This window comes from Corvus hawaiiensis, chromosome 3, assembly GCF_020740725.1.
Source record: "Corvus hawaiiensis isolate bCorHaw1 chromosome 3, bCorHaw1.pri.cur, whole genome shotgun sequence".
Taxonomy (NCBI): domain Eukaryota; kingdom Metazoa; phylum Chordata; class Aves; order Passeriformes; family Corvidae; genus Corvus; species Corvus hawaiiensis.
This window is the reverse complement of record NC_063215.1, coordinates 112,819,693-112,837,192: the sequence shown is the minus strand read 5'-3', so window position 1 is coordinate 112,837,192 and position 17,500 is coordinate 112,819,693. Positions and strand designations below refer to the sequence as shown.

The window sequence follows — 17,500 nt, the reverse complement described above, 5'->3', positions numbered from 1 at the left end:
CTCTGTAGTCAGCAGCACAATATTGAAACTCTGAGCTGATGGAATAGGCCTGTTTGCACTCTCCATTGTATGGGCCACTGCTCTGGAGAGGCCAGGACAGGGAGAGGACCTTCTGGTAAAACTTCTTTGTCAGGAAGGTTGTAATACAGTTTTTCTCACCGTAATCTGGCAGCATCACTGATTTTTTGCACCCCAGCATTAGTCAAGCCAATTTTGAACAAAGCCATTTATTCTTCTCTGTGGCTCGTAGTTGGCCCATAGGTGACTAGGTAATGAATGCCTAGCACTGATAGCACCTAGCAATGAATGTTGTATTTCTGTTACACTTCCTTGAGCAAGAACATGAGGGAAAATCTGTTTGATTGTTGCTAGCAATTTCTGTAGAAGCTGAATAAGAAATCTGTATTGCTGTCCTCTCTGCCCCCTTTGTAAAAGGAAGTGGATAAGATCTTCAGTCATCTTCCTTTATGGAACTGCCTTTAAAAATATATACTCCCAAGTAGAGCAGGAAAACGTATGTGTTGCTTCTTACCTTTTTATTAATGTTACACTGATCTTCGCCAGACGCCCATAAAGGGAAAGAGAGAGGAAAAGGTGATTGAAACAGTTCTGCTGCCTCCCAGGGTGGTCCATCTGATACTCAGGATAACCATAATACAGCATTTTTAATTGCATGAATCCTTAGCATACTGTAGAATCAACGCCAGTTTCAATGCAGAGATGTGAGCAGTAGGATGGATTCATATATTGATTCAGCATCTTAAACTGAAAAAAACCCTGGCAGCAGCACAGGTTTCAGTAGTTTCCCTGCTGCTATGTTATTTTTTGAAAACTAGGTTATGGTGTCTGTATTTCTCTTCTCCTGAGTTTAATTTCTATGATGAATTAGGAGAAAGGAAAATGCAATCTCCCTTCCTGCAGGAGCCACTGCCGGTTAAAGGGTCTCTGTTAAGAGCTGTAAAGCACTTTAGAGACACCAGATACTATTGAAATACCATGTGTCGGCTCAAACCTAGACCTCTGTATCAAAGCAGTGACTTTTCCCACTTGAGCAGACAGCAGTGGCTGTGTGAGCTGGAGCACCTTGTCAGTTCTTTTGGGAATTAGGCACTGGATGAGAGGGATGCATGTGCCCTTAAGTCCCACAGCTTTGGGCCTGGCCAGCCAGGCTGCAGCTCTGCTGCTGAGGAGTGCAGTGACCATTGTGGCTCCTTTCTGCTACTCCAGCTTGGTATTGCACCCACCTCTTCCTGTAGCATTTCTTTTGTGGGCAGCGATAGGCTCTTTGCACATGTTCAAACAGCAAAAAGGCAACCAGACTTTGTTCTTTGAGGTTCAAAGTAATGGGTGTCACACTGTCAAGCCACAAAAATAAAGGCATTAACATTGATCTTAAATTTACACTGTTCTGTCAGGGGGTGTTTCTACTGACTAAGAGTTGGTAATGAGGCAGAACCTATCTCACAAGCTAAAAAGAAAAGGCCTGAATAACTTGACGACTAAATGCAGTGTAAGGATACATGTTAACGTCAGAGCAAGCATCACTCATCCTGCAGAGGGGAAACTGGGTATCGCCTGCTTCACGAAGGAATGAACTCATCCCAGTATCCAGCACTCAACAGTTTGCCTGAGGAATGGTTTTCCTCCGCAGTACTGGGAGCTGACTGAGGCAAAACAAGCTCCCAGTGATCCAGCTCAGCTCAACACGTACATTAGCTGGGGTTCATCTGGTCTCTCTGCCTTCCTTTTCACAGCCACGGGACAAGGTGTGCAGGAGAGGTGTCTGCTGCTGCCAACAACAACATCTGCGGCGTGGGAGTTGCGTACAACTCCAAAGTGGCAGGTATGGTAACAATCCAAGGTGTAAATGGTCCACTGTGCTTCAGGCAGAACTTCTGCAGAGCCAGGGAGTGTTGCCCAGGACAGGGCTGCATATTGATACTGGACTTTCACAGTAGCTGGGGAGAGGAATTTCTCCATGGCTTTGCCTTTTCAATCAAGGGCCTTACATAAGCTCTTTAATAACAGTGCAAAAGAGCAGCTTCTGCTCCTTCTGCTCCTGCTCAGCTCTTGTTTGTATACTGATTTTCAGTGCTTCTTCCCTGCATAGCTGCAGAATCAGTTGTGGCAAATCTCATTTTTCAGGAGGTAGAGTATAAACTCCTGCTGCACTTAGAAACTATCTGAAAAGGCAAATGTCATGCTGCTCTTACCCTTTAGGCTCTCACAGGGCAGGACCTGCAGTGGTATAAATCTCTGGTTGTAGGTTTCCTCTGTTTTAACAGTGATGTGGAGTGATAGGAGCAGATGCAGAGAATGAAACAGCTGGTACCTAGCACCCAGCATCCACACCTTGGGTGTGTTGGCTATTTTTACTTCTAACGAGTTTTTCTCTGCACAGATATACTGAATACAGTGCTTGGAGTCAGTTAGGTTCTCGAAACCATGTGTCAGTTTAGTTGAATCTGAAGAAATCCAGTTTTCCCACTCTTAAGACTGTTCATGATGAGAACTGAGGCACAGCAGGCAGAGATAGATGCTTAGGAATTTCACTTTACTTTCCTTGATCCACACCAGAACATCAGCATGGATGTACCCATTGCTTCGTGGAGATGGTCCACAGTGTGTATTCAGAGACAGTTCTGCTCTGCTTGGCAAGTCCCTGTTTCACTGTAGTGTCAGGTGAATCTGGGGAAGGCTACATTTCACCTGTCACCTACATGACTGAAAGCTGAATCTGCACCAGAGAAGGGCACCAAGCAATGTTTGCTAAGCTGTTACCCAAGAAACACCATTGAGAGTTAGTAACTAGCTGGGCAGGTCTAATGACTGTCTCCTTTCTTCAGCAAGGGTAACATCTCCTTCAGGGATGGGACATTCCACAAAATTTGCATTCTAGCAATAGTTACTCTTAGAGGAATCTGAGTTGAGGCATGGGATTTTGACTGGGCCATGTCCATATTATTCATATAACTCTACAACTTCAGGCTGGTTGTTTAAAAGTCAAGAGGTGTGAAGACTTTTTCTGATGACCAACAGCCTACAAATAATCATCTGTGTTTGTCCACTTTGTAGTAAAATCCCCTCAAGTTTTTGGAAGTGCCAGCCTTCCGTGCCTGAGGACAATGTGCATTGGCAACACCACTGTGTGGTCCATGGGCAGTGGAAGTCCATGAAAGTTGATGGTCTGCTGCTGTCATGGTTCAGAGTCCATGTTTGCAGACTGAACTGGAAGTTGGTTGCCAAGGATCTGGGGCATCACTTGTTTTTTTTCTTGTACCTCTTTTTTTCCTTGAAGATGGTTTGGCTCCTCCTGTTGTTCCCCCACTTTTCTTGGGGTCAATAATTAATTTTGTGGTTGTTCTGGGTTAGGTTTCTTAGGGAATATCTTCCCATTTGTTGTTAGGGAGATGGTGAATGGACAGTGATTCGGAGACAAAAGGGGTAGCCAAGTGCTTTGACATGCCATTTAAATGGTTCAGAGAAGGGGGGAATGGGGGTTTGGGTAGTTTCTAGCTGGGGGTAGATAGTCCTTGCCCGGCTTGGAGGGGAGATGGTTGAGGTTTTGGGTACTGGACTGCTGCTTCTCAGAGGGCTTGGTGCTGCTGCAGAATTCTCCTTGCTGCCCGTTGGTGAGCCCGCTGCTTGCAGGAGCTGCCAGCTGACTGGGAGTTTTCAGCACCTGCCCTCACCAGGAGAGACCCTCACCATCTGCAGGTGTTTCAGGGGAAACCGGGCCCCCATGGTCCATGCTGCTGGTTTGACTGGAACCTCGGTGGCTGCCATGGCCAGGATGTGAGCAACCGGGGAAACCAAACCCCACCTTCTCTCTCTTCCCGGGGCCGGCATTAACCCCCGGAGAGTCTGAGGGTTCCTGTCGGAGCGCCCCCTGGAGCCGTGGGGAGTCACTGCAGCCCCTCTGCAGCGACTGCGCCAACAGCGCGCCCTGACGGCTGTGGTCATAGCTACACAAAAAGGGGAAATTGCTTAACGGGGGGCAAAAGTCTGTTACTGCGTTTTTGTTGTTTGTCTGTCTTGTTATATATATTCTAGTAAAGAACTATTATTCCTTTTCCCGTAATTTTTGCCTGGAAGCCCCATAATTTTGAAGTTACAATAACTTGGAAGGAGGGGGTCGTCTTTCCATTCCAAGAAGGGTTCCCACCCTCCTTGGCAGACATTTGTCTTTTAAACCAGGATGGTGGTTTCTGGGCAGATCTGCATTTTATACATATGGGAAGCAAAATTTGAGTTTGACTTCATCATTTCTAGCCTGAGTTAGCCCATCAAGAACATCCAGCTTTGGTCTGATTTCTATTTTTGTCACCTTTTTTCCAGCCTTATATTTGACACACTGGTTTTCTATTGAATATAGTAAAGTTACTGGCTTCTAAATCAGGATCTTTATCGCCATTCACACTGTTTGGCACTGTGCTACTGATTTCTGCCCTGTGCCCTAAACTGTTGGGAAAAACTGAACTTCAACTCAGGGCTACAAATTAAACTTGGAATGAACCCCTGGTTACTCGGATCTCATCCAGAGGACAAGTGACAAGTTGGCTGTCAGTGAAGTTGTCCTATGTGTGGGGCACGATGGATGTAAGGCTTGCACTGCTGTCTGTTGCACTCTGGCTGGCTTAGAGTCAACACTTTGAGGTTTTATGAAGTTGACATGTCCTAAGATTGCATCATTTAAACTTTTAACTTCTACTGCAGTATGGGTTAAAGGAAGTGGGTTTGAGTTTGCTTTTTTCCTCCACATGCTGGCCATATTTTGCTATTGCATCTGCATGTTGGCAGAATGATATTTTTCCAGGAAAAATGCTGTGCAGTGTGTTTCCCTCCTCTGATTATATTCTGGAGATGCACCAAAAAAAATAGAAAAATTACTTGAAAAGCTAATGACATGTGAACACAAAACTGAATATAAGTTAGATGAGGGGTGCCCTTACTCTTTTTCCCTAGCTTACAGAATACTATTTTAAATGCCATTAATATTATTTAAACACTGAATTTCTGAGATTGCTGAATTCTGGTATTTTTTAAGTGTTCTCAAAGAGTAGATGGAAAACACAGTTTAATTAGAAAGCTAACAATAAAGTTCTTTGTCTTTCTGGGCCACGCTGCCTTGGTGGCTGGGTGTTTAATACCGGCACCCTGCTGGGTAAGTACACCTTGGTGAAATGGGAATGTCAAGTGCAGAATTACTGAATGGGTGAAACTGCCAGTTACTTAAAATACCTGTAACTGGGGGCCTTCTGCAGGTGCTGAGATTACATTTTGTGCTAGGTAATGCATATTTCATGTTTATGTTGATTAAAATTACAGGTATTCGAATGCTCGACCAGCCGTTTATGACAGACATTATTGAGGCTTCCTCCATCAGTCATATGCCTCAAGTCATAGATATATATAGTGCCAGCTGGGGACCAACTGACAATGGGAAGACTGTGGATGGACCTAGAGAGTTAACACTGCAAGCAATGGCAGATGGTGTGAATAAGGTAACAGTCTTAATAATCTGGGTTCTGTGGCAGAATGGTGTGTACATGCTTGTGCTGAAACCAGTGACTTGGGAACACAGTGCAGTTGCACAAATTATCCAACTTTCAGCATATCTCAAGTTTCTTTGATGTTCATTCTGCAATATTTTGCTCTTGCTTTTATTGTATAGTCTCAGCATACTGTGTTTATCTCTAGTTAGCTTATATATACTTTTCATAGACCATCACAGTCAAAATGGAAGATCCTGATCCTCTAAATATTCCCCAGGTTGAAACATGCCAGCTGAGCTACTGACACCGCATTATCTGTTTTGGTGTTTTACCAATTTAATTATTGTTTTGGATTTGGAGTGTCTCTTAGGTCACTCATGTATGGTCATTATTATAGCTGTGATTGAACTGCAATGGTTCAGATGTCCATGGACTAATGTCATCCAGGAGCCTCCGTATTTATTCCCGCATTTCCACCTCCTTCTAGGAGTAGTCTGGGGTCTTTGTAAAAGACACTCAGTATCATCCTGTAATCTGTTTAACTTGTACACTGTTGCAATTATTAAAGGATCGGGGCATGGATCATTCATAGAATTATGGGATCAATAAAAGAACAGTAGCAAGAGCCTGCAAGCAGAAGGCCTGTGTGTGAGAAAAACTCTCCATGAGAAAAATCTCTGTGAGAACCAAGCTGGGAACAAGAAGGGAGTTTTGAGAAGGTACAGCTGTGTAGATAAGACTGAGAGAGAAGGAAGATAAACTCTGAATTCTTTTAATCATAACATAACTGTAGAAGCTTGCCAATGTAAGTCCAATTATGTAGAAGTAGAAATGCGCTTTGATAAGTTTTAAGCCACTTAAGAGTTAACAAGCTGGTATACTATATAAGTGCCTTTGGATTGCTAATAAACGGAGTTTTGCTCTTATCAACCATATTGGCTGGTCTGCAAGTAACTCCCCCCGCCGGAGTCGCCGGGCCTCTCTTTTTTTTACAATTCCAACATTTGGTGCCTGAACTCGGAACTCGGAACTCGGACTGAGGACTGGCACTTCGTTTTTTTTGACTTCGGTGGCAGCTGACATGGCACCGATTAAGCGGCGATCGGAGGGCAAAAGGTCAACACCTGCTGGCGAGTGTCTGATCCGTGCCTGGACTGACCTCACATCAGGGGTCCGCCGAATCGGCTGACAAGGGCTAAACCTGCAAGGCTGCACGACCCTGACAGCAGGGACAGCGGTAAGACGTGGATTTTGTGGTTAGACGCAGGGGGTTTGCGGAAAGACGCAGTTACGGAAACTGTGGTGGCCCTTGGTTTATGCTTTTTAGAAAAGTGGGGACTTAAAGAAGTACACCTTTATAAGGAACTAGCTGATCCAAGATCGGTTAAAAAGAAAGCTAAAGAAACAAAAGCTCTCAAATTGACCTGGAGAGCAGTAACTAGCACTCTCACAGAAATAAAAACAGAACAGATAGTGGCCGCAGCTGCCATAGAGACTTTAGAGAGTGGCAGTGCTGGCTGTAGCAGCTCCGGGAAAGAAACAGACATGGGTCTTACGGAGCGGCGGGCAGAGACCGGAGCCGAGTCCGGGGTAGCACGGTCCTTCGGGCTGGCCGCGAGAAAACCGGTTAAAAACGCGGCGGCGCGCGTCCGCTCACTGCAGGAGCTGCTAAACTCGGCAGAGCCGGATGTTACCCCTCTGACGGCCGAGGGAGAAATGGCTGCAAAAGCGGAAGCAGAGACACCCGATCCAGGGGGCGGGGCACAGGCAGGCCAAGGAGACACAGGCAGTCCTGCTGTCCCGCTGAAAGCGGCAGAGCAACAGAGAGGTCCTAAAACCCGGCCAAAAGCGGCAGAGAGTAAACCACCCCCCCACGCCGAACAGCGGGACGTCCGGCAGCAGCGCGGCTTCTGCGCTTTCGTCTCCTGCAAAGCCAAAGCCAGCCGGGGGTCGGCCCCGGGACGGGGAGAAACACCAAGAAATGACACAAAAAGTAATCAAAAAGCTTGCTGACTTATCTACACAAAGCATTTTGCAGTCTATCTTTACAGCAGATGTCCTGTGTTCAAATGACTACATCAGCATCGTACAGTTGTTATTAACCCCTTCACAGTTCCTGCTCTGGGGAACGAATGCGGACTGCAATGCTACAGAATGTCCTGCAACAACAGGAACAAGTCATCTCTGCATCACTGACCAGAGCTGTGCCCAGCAAAGTGGTGCCATGCTACAGGACCCCGAAACGAGAAGGCACAGTCAGCATCAGCTCCTGAGGAAAGTGAGGCCACTACTTCGACAGCTGGGACTCTGAGACCTGTCCTGAGGAGCCTTGAGAGAGGCTGCAGACATGGCTGAGTGAAGGAGCTGAGGACTTGCCAGATCCACCACTCTCCGTAGCAGGAGAAATAGTGAGACTCTAGGGCAAATGTGACAGCTGCCCGGGGTGGTTGCTAGTGACTTGTGGTGGGTGTCGGGGAACCCTTTCCAAAGACAAAACTAAGAAGAAGAATTGCATAAATTTTTGGGTATATTGCATGAAATTTTGAGTATAACACCAAACACAGAAGTAAAGTGAAAAGTTGTTTTTTAACTGTCTTGAAACAAGAGCATTAGCAGACATTTTCAATCAGCTGTCTGCCCATTTAGATCAAGTAAAAGCAGTTGATTTAGTTAGCATTTTTGTTTTTACCTGGCACTCTTAGCAGCCAGGGCTTACGCTATATTACATAAACTTGCTTGCTGGGAGAGGGATAAGTTTAATATGACTTTGCAAACGCTCAATGAGTTAAGTGTGTGTGTTATTAATGTTAGACATATAATATTACAAGATTAAGCAGCCATTGATTTTCTACCATTAGCTCACAGCCACGGCTGTGAAAGGTTCCAAGGTATGTGCTGTATAAATCATTCTAACCACTTTTTCCTACTTCACAAGCAGATAAGTGAGTTACATCAATTAACTACACAATTACAGAAAAAAGAAGACGGTCTCAACATAGAGGGATGGTTAAAGTTACTACATTTAAATTCATGGCTAGTTTTATTTGTGTAGCATTTGATTACTGTAGGACTAGTAATATTATTAATAATACTGTGTTCACCTTGCCTTCCAATGCTTGCAAAAGATAATATACAAAGTCACTACATCTGTGACCCATCAAGTATTGCTTGTACAAAAAGAAAAAAAAAAAAGAGGGAATTGTTGCAATTATTAAAGGATCAGGGGCATGGATCATTCATAGAATTATGGGATCAATAAAAGAACAGTAGCAAGAGCCTGCAAGCAGAAGGCCTGTGTGTGAGAAAAACTCTCCATGAGAAAAATCTCTGTGAGAACCAAGCTGGGAACAAGAAGGGAGTTTTGAGAAGGTACAGCTGTGTAGGTAAGACCGAGAGAGAAGGAAGATAAACTCTGAATTCTTTTAATCATAACTGTAGAAGCTTGCCAATGTAAGTCCAATTATGTAGAAGTAGAAATGCGCTTTGATAAGTTTTAAGCCACTTAAGAGTTAACAAGCTGGTATACTATATAAGTGCCTTTGGATTGCTAATAAACGGAGTTTTGCTCTTATCAACCATATTGGCTGGTCTGCAAGTAACTCCCCCCGCCGGAGTCGCCGGGCCTCTCTTCTTTTTACAATTCCAACAGTACACTGTAAGAAGATTGGGGGAAATGTGTGTGCCACAACTCAGAAAGAATATAAATTAGCCCAAACAAACCAACCTTCCATTGCTTCATTTCCACCTCTTCAGTGTCATGCAGCCAAGACAACCACGGCTGCCCCTGGTGTTGTAGGGAATGAACCTCCTCCCCTTGGCTGATTATAGATGGGTTTCTGTATTGACAAGATCTGAAATTACCCAGAACATCTGGGATGGTTTTTTGTGGGAGCTCCACAATTACTCACTTTTCCATCCAAATTATTTCTTCCTTTTACTTGTGCCAAATTCTCCCACTCTTCATCACCAGCTCACTGTAAGCAGCACATTCAGTTTACCATGTTTTGTGACATGATAATTAAATCTACTGCTGTGATAAGTAGTGAAGCATCTAAAGCTTTCTCAAATGCTGAGCCTCAGATGTTTTGCCTATAACAGAGGGATTATAGTCATCTTCATGCTTCTGCCCATAAAACTGGCAATGTATGCAATAACACTGGAAGACTTGTCACAAATTCCTTCTGAGTCTGCTCAGTTTTGTAGTACAAACTGTACAAACCTCTGATGAATTCAGAGTCCCTCTGAAGTCCAGAAACCTTCCACAGGCTGTGTTTCTTTTTGTGTTTTTAATTTATCTAGTGTTTCTGTAAAGATCCCCTTAACCACTTTGGTTTTGAGGAGAATCTTTTTTAGGTGTGTGACAGTTTTAGCAGCACCTTGATGTGTTATAGTTGCTTGATCTCTCTTCCACTAATGTTGATTGTAGCAGATATAAACTGTGAACACAGAAAAGTTTCCATGTAATTTTTGCGTTGTCCTCCTCCAACGGAGAACTTGTCTAAAAGTAGCAAAAAAGTGGGAGAATGAAAACTGAACTACAGTTATTGTACCCTTCAAGAGAAGCAGATTTTAAATCATAATCATGAGGATTTTTTGCAATTTGTTATATAAAATACCTTTGAATTAACTTGCTGTCATATTTCCCTATGCTTTAATTTGTGGAGTTACACTGGAATTAGCCTTCTCTTTGAATGTTAAATATTGGCATAGGGATTTTTCTTTTCTGTTTTAGTGCTTGGTTGGAGTCCCATACTCAGAGTGTTGGGCATATTACTTTTTTAATACCTTGCCCTCAGAAGTGTTTGTGGTTCTCTTCAAGAAATAGTTTGCAGAAGGGGCCCTGAGATCACTCGGGTTGAAGGCTCAGGAAAGCGAGAGAACAGTGACAGTGAGCTGTGCTCTGCCAAGGGTTGCTCTCATACCTTATCAGAAGACATAAAATTAACAGGAGAGCCTGCATTAGTAAAACAGTTCTGTTGGCCATTGCAGAATTAGGAGGAATGATACTGGATTCTACCTTAAAAAAATATTGTTGTCCAGGGGCAATTACACTTTATCTTATAGTGGCAGTATCCCAGCTATCTCCCAGCAATAGGTGCACAGAAGATGAGACAGTTCCACCCCAAGTAACTTGCTTTGTGTTGTGATCATAGCTTTGTTTACTGTTCTTTAGCTCATTACATTTCCTAATATAATGGTTTTTTTGGGTATAGTTTATTCTGATCTGGTTTTTTTGGAGAGCCAGATTTTCTAGAGATATTTCAAACTATCAGTGGATGCTGGGTATTCTCATGGTGCTCTGAAAAACCCACTACAGAGTTGGCTGCATGCAAAGGAAGACTAACATGCCTTTGGTATAATACCCTTTTACCTAGTTTAGGTCTATAATATATGCATCCAATTCTCTATTGACTGTAAAAATGTAAATCTAGTTTATGATTATTTTTCAGTATAACCCTCCTGTCTTATCAAAAAGTGTCTTTTGTAAACTGAGAGACAAATAAATGTAGGAATTCCTTTTCTCAGCCTAGAGCTGATTCTCACCAGAGTTACGGCTCACAAATTAATGATGAAGCTGAAATACTGGTGAGGAGGAAGCAACATGCTGAGAATAAAAATTTGTTCTTAAACTAAAAGCAATACTTCCAAATGTCCTAGAAGGCAACATAAGATCTCTTGCATGGAGCAAGATTAATATCCTTGCTTCTAATGCAATAAAAAAAAAAATCAGTAAGTGGGAGTGATGCATTTAATTGAATTGACAAACATAGGTAATGTTTGCTTTGCTTCCACCACACTTTGGAGCCCAGCTCAAGGAGGAACTCACTGCCAAGTGTTTCATCCCTCCCACAATCTCCATTCCACTGTCTTGTCCTTCAGAATTCCTCCTTCCAGAGCTACTGAGATGTGGGAGTAACTAGTCACCTGATAATGACAATGTTATAAAAACTGCAGAAACTGTGGAACTTCATGTTTATATGTCTATTTTTATGTCTTGAAGCCATCCAGCTATAACTAGGTGGGCTAAGGCCAACAGATCTTCTATTTCTGATATATATTCTTTTAGTTGAAGGTATCCCTTCTCATTGCAGTGGGGAGTTGGACTAGCTGACCTTTAAAAGGTCTCTTCCAACCCAAACTATTCTCTGATTCTATTTTCCTGTGTTTCCTCTTCTGTTATCCATTCTTGGTATGTGTTAAACTCACTCTTGCCCTCTGTCTTAATCATACGTTCCTTGTGTGTGCTCTTCGCTTGGAAGGTAAATAGCATTAATAGAGGCAGCACTAAAATAGCACAGTTAAGGACAACACAATCTACCATCACACTGGCAACTCCTTTATGGGCTCTTACTAACAGTATATCTAAGGCTGAACAAAAGGGGTAGTGTGTGTGAACTGGGTGTCAGCATAACCCATGTAATCAGAAGTTATTGGGAAACGTACTCAAGCAGCTTTTTGTTACTAAGACACAATCCCACTCATTTTTTTAATGTGATCTGTCTTCACTGTGTTATCTCATGGCTTTAGTTCAGGGACAGTAGTGATTGGGTCATTGAGTAGTGGTAGTTGCACTGCAAGGATAAATGAGCTTACAGTTGAATTAGCAAGAATTTGAGAATAGAGATTGAAAAGAGTTTCATACACAAAAAGGTCCACAAGTATTTGGCAATTACCAGCACTGGCCTGACACAGGTGAACACTCTTACTACTCTAGCAACTTTCAGCTGCTAGAAAAGACATACTTGAGATGTAATCGGAGAGGACCTTTAAAAACGTCTAGTTCCTAAAGATTAGGTTGAAACTTGTCTGTATACAGTACTTGCCTAACAAGGGGGCCTTGCATTCATTGTATGTATAGTGTGACTGGACAAAGCAATGCTGTGTGATTTACATATCCCTTGTCTGAGCTGTGCTTACCCACTTTGGGGGCTAGAAAGCTTGGAGAGGGAGGTAGAGATGGTATGTGGAAATCCTGTGACAACACATCTCTCTTAATTAGAGACTTTTTGTTCTCTAGTATCTTTGCATTCAGAGTTGTATCAGCCATCATCTTAAACAGGAAAAGACAGCTTAGGTCAAGAAGTAATTCCACTCGTATTTTATGATAGATACTGTCTTTAGTGTAGTGTCCAGTAAAAATTTCTTATTTGCCGTTTTGTGAGTCCAGTTTTTTACAGCTTCAGTTATTGGAATTTAAGCCAATAAAAATAAGTCATCAACTAAACTGGTCTCTATTGCATTTTTATGATGTAGGCTTTTGTATTAGGAGGTTGTGAGGTGTTGCTCATGGACTGAATTAATTCCTTCAGACTTCACTGGCTCAGCCAGAATATATAAGACATGATCTGTTCGTGCTTGTGCTGGTGAAAACATTATTGCTTTCCTAATGTAGTGCTACCTAAGAAAGTAATGCCGAAGTGCAAATTACCAGGAGAGCAGTACTAAGAATTCATAGTCACATCATGGCTTTGTAATTGGGCTTACCAATTATGGAAGAAAATACAATGTAAAAACACAAAAGGAAATATTTCTCATTTGCCTCTCTCCAAGTACACAGAAATTGTGTTATTGTTCTTTGAAAATAGCATGTTAATGAAGTATATACAGTTAGATACTGTTGGGGAGGATGAAAGTTTGGTAAGAAAGTTTCACAGATATGTAGGCTTGGCAGAAAGATCTCTGAATGTAGAAACTGAGGATGAGGTAGAAATGGAAGCAAGTTTTGATATAGAGTAAAAGATGTTTTGCTGAAACACTGACTGCTGAGTAACTGAGAAGGCAAAGGTTGGAGATGAGTTGGAAAGAGATTTTTAGGAGCAGGACAAAGGTATATGACTACAAACAAAGACATGTTTTTCACCAAGTAAGTAAGTCTCAAGAAGAGCATAAGTAAATAGAAAACATGTCTTTACCAAAAAGAGAGATATGGCAGGCAAACAAGAAATGTTGAAGTAGGAAGAAAAAGAGAGGCCTGAGAATTTTCCATTGTAAGCTTAAATTGTAACTTACTTACTCTTGTGATTGGATAATAATGACTATAATATGGTGATGGTAGTAGCTATGATAGGCTATAGGCAAATGTAAAGGTATTGTGTATGGTGCTTATTGGTTGTTATGTATTAAGATACTCTGCAAAGAAAAGTATATATTTCTTTGTTTGGCTGAATTCAGAAATATATCCTCTGAGAGAGGGCACAACCACGCCTCCCCCACCAGGTTCGGGAAAGATAAATTTTCCTCGAAGGAAAGTGAAGAAGATAAAACTATTTATTTAGCAAACACACGGGAAAGGAAAATAATGTTAAATGATAAAATCTTTTCCTGTGGAGGAAAAACCTGGGAAAGTGTTAGAGGCCTCCCTTTGGTCTCCTCGGAGCTGGGGCTTGGGCCAGGGCCAGGCCCTCTGTGCCCGGTGGAAAGTCCTCCCGATGTGCTCTGATGTTAAAGCAATCAAGCAGTCCAGTAAAAAAGGGAGAAAAATCCGAAATTCCAGAGAAGGAAAAATTCAACTCTCAGTCTCTCTCTGGAGAACAAAGCAGCTGAACCACTGGCCAAAAAACTGTCCTCGGGAAACAGCAAGCTGGGTGCTTCCTCGCTCCCCTGCCGCAGTGGGGAAAACAAATTGCTATCTGTGTGTGACCTTGAACAAGCTGCAAACTGCTTTGAAAAAGTTTTGCTCAGTTTTTTCCTTCCCCCTCTCAGGCTCAGTTTAGAGGCATAGAAAGGCACAGGAATTAATTTCTGGGCATAGGCAGCAATACGGGATACACATCATAAGGTCATCCCAAGACAAGTATATACAGTTAGATACCTCTAAAATAATTTTATTTGTTCAACAGCTAAGTGAGGACAGGGAAATTTATGATATGGCAACCTGATGACTCCATTTTTGAGGAAGCCCAATAAGCTTCTTTATAACTTGGGAGCCCTTTACTACCATATTGCCATTGTGTCTGAAATATGCATTATAATTCCATGCCTTGTCTTATTCATGTAAGATAAAATCAAACCTTATTAAAACCCCACACATGTTGTATCTGCTTGGAATTCTGAACCCTGGTCATCTGACAGGGATGTTTTCTAAGGAAGCAAGACAATAATGTAGCCTGAAAATGTTAATTTTGTTGTCTCACTCTGCCCTCAAGAGTGTTTTTTGCCTAATCTCTGTGCCACATCTTGGCAGATAGACGGTTTAGCTTCCCAGCAAGGCTAATGCTGCAAGCTGGGAACCTTTGCACAGTGCTTCCAGGGGCACAGGTGAAGCTATGAGGCCAGAGTTCGTCACACCACTTGGGAATGCTGGGAAGGAAATCAGCATTGTCACTGGTAAAGAGTAAATTAGGTGTTTAGAGTCTTTCTCAGTGATAATCTAGCTCATAGATAATGAGAAGAGGATGAGATTGACTTTTTTTGCAAATATTATCAATACTAGAATTAGGCCTGTAGAATTGTTATTTTATCACTTGTGGTACACAGCCCAGCATCCAGCAAAAAAGGAATGGCTAATTTTTGCTCTAGCATTTTCAAAGTTCCCTCCTCATTTCCCTGCTAGACTGAACCCTAACTGAGACCTAATGCTGCCCTCTTCACCAAAAGTATAATTTTACATTAATTTCTCTTGGCTGAGAGAAGTCCATCCAATTTCAACAGCAATTTAGATGTAGAAAATGGCTCAAGCATTATTTTTAGCCAAAGGAGGTATTAACAATTATGCAATTAATTGTGGGTTGGTGGATGTGAGTTCAGTACTCTTCTGCAACCAATTCTAAAATAAGTTACAGAAAGCCTTTTATTAGGGTTTACAAATTATAGGGCTTAGGTTTTTTGAGAGTCTCGTATGCAGCAGTCTTTTGGAGTTGGTGGTTATTACTTGACCCAAATAGTTTCAGAAATCTGCTAGGACAAACCAGACAGATAGTTATTAAAGACAGCAAAATGTGAAAGGGACACAAACAGGACAAGCGTGACTGAAATGTGGTTCCAAGTGACAGTTATCCTTTGCACAGTAGCCAAATGTTGAACTGAGTTCTTGCTCCTGCCAAAACAGCCTTTCCTCTTCCACTGTTGAATACCGGAAGATTAGACAGGCCAGCAGGGAAGGGACAGGGCCTTCATCAGTGGTGAATTTGAGAGGATAACCCAGCTGCTGTTTCTTCTGAGCTGAACTCCATGACTTGTGGCTGTGCTGGGCTTTTCTACGGTTACAGTTCAGTATCTCCAGGCTTTTGGAAGGAACTGGATCTAGACATGCAAAGGCATTCAGCTAAAACAAGGTAGCTGTCCCTCTGAACTTGTGCGGTAGCAAATTTGGCAGTCCAGATATGTTTCCTGCCTAAACTTTGGTATCTCTAAGGTTAAATCAAGATTACTTGGCTGGCTGTCAGAAATGTTTCTGCCTAGATGTTGCTTCAGGTTTTAACAGTCCCCAAGTCATCAGTATAGGAAAGGAGCAAAGGGATCCAAGAAGTCACAGGCTAGCAGATTGCTCTAGGCAAATCATCCTGGCAGCTGGAGGAGCCAGGAGAGCGAGGGATGTCAGGAATGCAGGAACATGCAGGCAGGCTCCAGAAGACCCTGACAGTGCAAAAAATGGGCAGCAGTTCAGGGACACCAAGGACTTGCTGCCTCCAGCTGGCTTATACTGCATAGCCAGATTGCCAGTGAAAAAGAAGGTTGGGGAGACCAAGGCAGAACGAGGTCTCTGTGTAATCTCATGGAGGGAGGTCTTGGGAGCAGGCTGATGCTCCCCACCAGCTCACGACAGCAGAAAAGTGGTCCCATAGCTCTTCCAGTCTGTCCTTGCCTTGGCATGTCCCAGGCTGGGAATACAATGGTGATTTCATTTTACCTGTGTGGGCTGCAAACTATACTTTCTGCAATAATTAGCAGTCATTACTGAAGGATGCAGGTTTTAATTACAAAACGTGTAAGGATTTTCACATAATTCAGTCATGAAGAGAAAGGAATCCTCTTTTCAGAGGAAAATGCAATCAAAATTAATAGAGGCCAGAAATTAACTGTGTCCTATTCATAAGTCAGTAGGACCCCTGAGAAAGATGAGAAGAAACTGTAGAATTTTTTGCTTTTCCTGGAAAACTTTTTAAATTTATTTAAAAATTTATCTCTTGCCATAGCCAGCACACAAATTAGTATTAAATTATAGAGAAGGTGCTGAAACACCTCTGTTTTCCTAGGAGGAAGAATTACAAAATAGCTATCATATGTCAAGCAGAAAGAAAGATGCATATAAAATAATGTGTGCTTTGAATTTGTTGCAGAAAGCAATTTTCAGTTCAATAATTTTTTCGCTTTTTTTTCAAATATGCTCCATTTTAATTTGCTTTCATAGGAATAAAACAGTCCATAAACATCAGCAAGCCATTTGGCTATCCTTATCCTGAAATACCTTTTCACTGCATGTAAACCTCCTCACAGTCAGGTGCCACTTTTTTTCTTCTTACCCCACTCCTACCTGCCTCTTGGTGTCCTGATTCTGTCCTTCCCGGGTACTTTGCTTTTCAGGGCAGGAGCCTGTTCTTTGTTTTGAATTTGTATTGGTTGGAAGCTGTTTTTTCTGATCTACAACTGAAGCATTAGGCCAAGTCCATATGAAAAATGTGCTCTAAAGACTGTTACATTCCTTCCATCCATTATCAGCCAGTGGCTGGGTGGTAGTGAGAGAACTGGAGAAGCCATTGCAGAGGCCATGCTGTGTTAGAGGTCAGACTGTTACTCATATGGGAGCTTGCCAGCCTTGATGAGAAAAGTCAGGGAAGCTGGAGGAGATTTATTTGCCAAATACACCCATTTTTCTTTGGAAAGTGTGATCCAACAATCAAAACTTTGGGAAACACTGGCTCAGGTACTAGCCCAGCAAGCATGATGAATAAAGACAATAACAAGGGGGAAAAAAATAGTTTAAGATACGCCTGAAGTTACATAAAGTGAGAAAGGCTGAAGTCTTCTGCCAGCTCACTTTTTCAAGGTAGTTCAGTAAAGACATC

General features: G+C 42.5%; 1 protein-coding gene across 6 annotated transcripts in view; it reads left to right on the top strand.

Annotated features, from left to right (window-relative positions):
* The window catches only part of PCSK2 (proprotein convertase subtilisin/kexin type 2), a 112,468-nt gene that overhangs the window by 79,559 nt on the left and 15,409 nt on the right, over positions 1 to 17,500 (top strand). For all 6 annotated transcript variants that reach the window (XM_048298145.1, XM_048298142.1, XM_048298146.1 and 3 more), the window contains 2 exons: positions 1,755 to 1,843; positions 5,329 to 5,504. In XM_048298145.1, the coding sequence (XP_048154102.1) occupies positions 1,755 to 1,843; positions 5,329 to 5,504 (265 nt within the window). The remainder of the gene's footprint in view (positions 1 to 1,754; positions 1,844 to 5,328; positions 5,505 to 17,500) is intronic.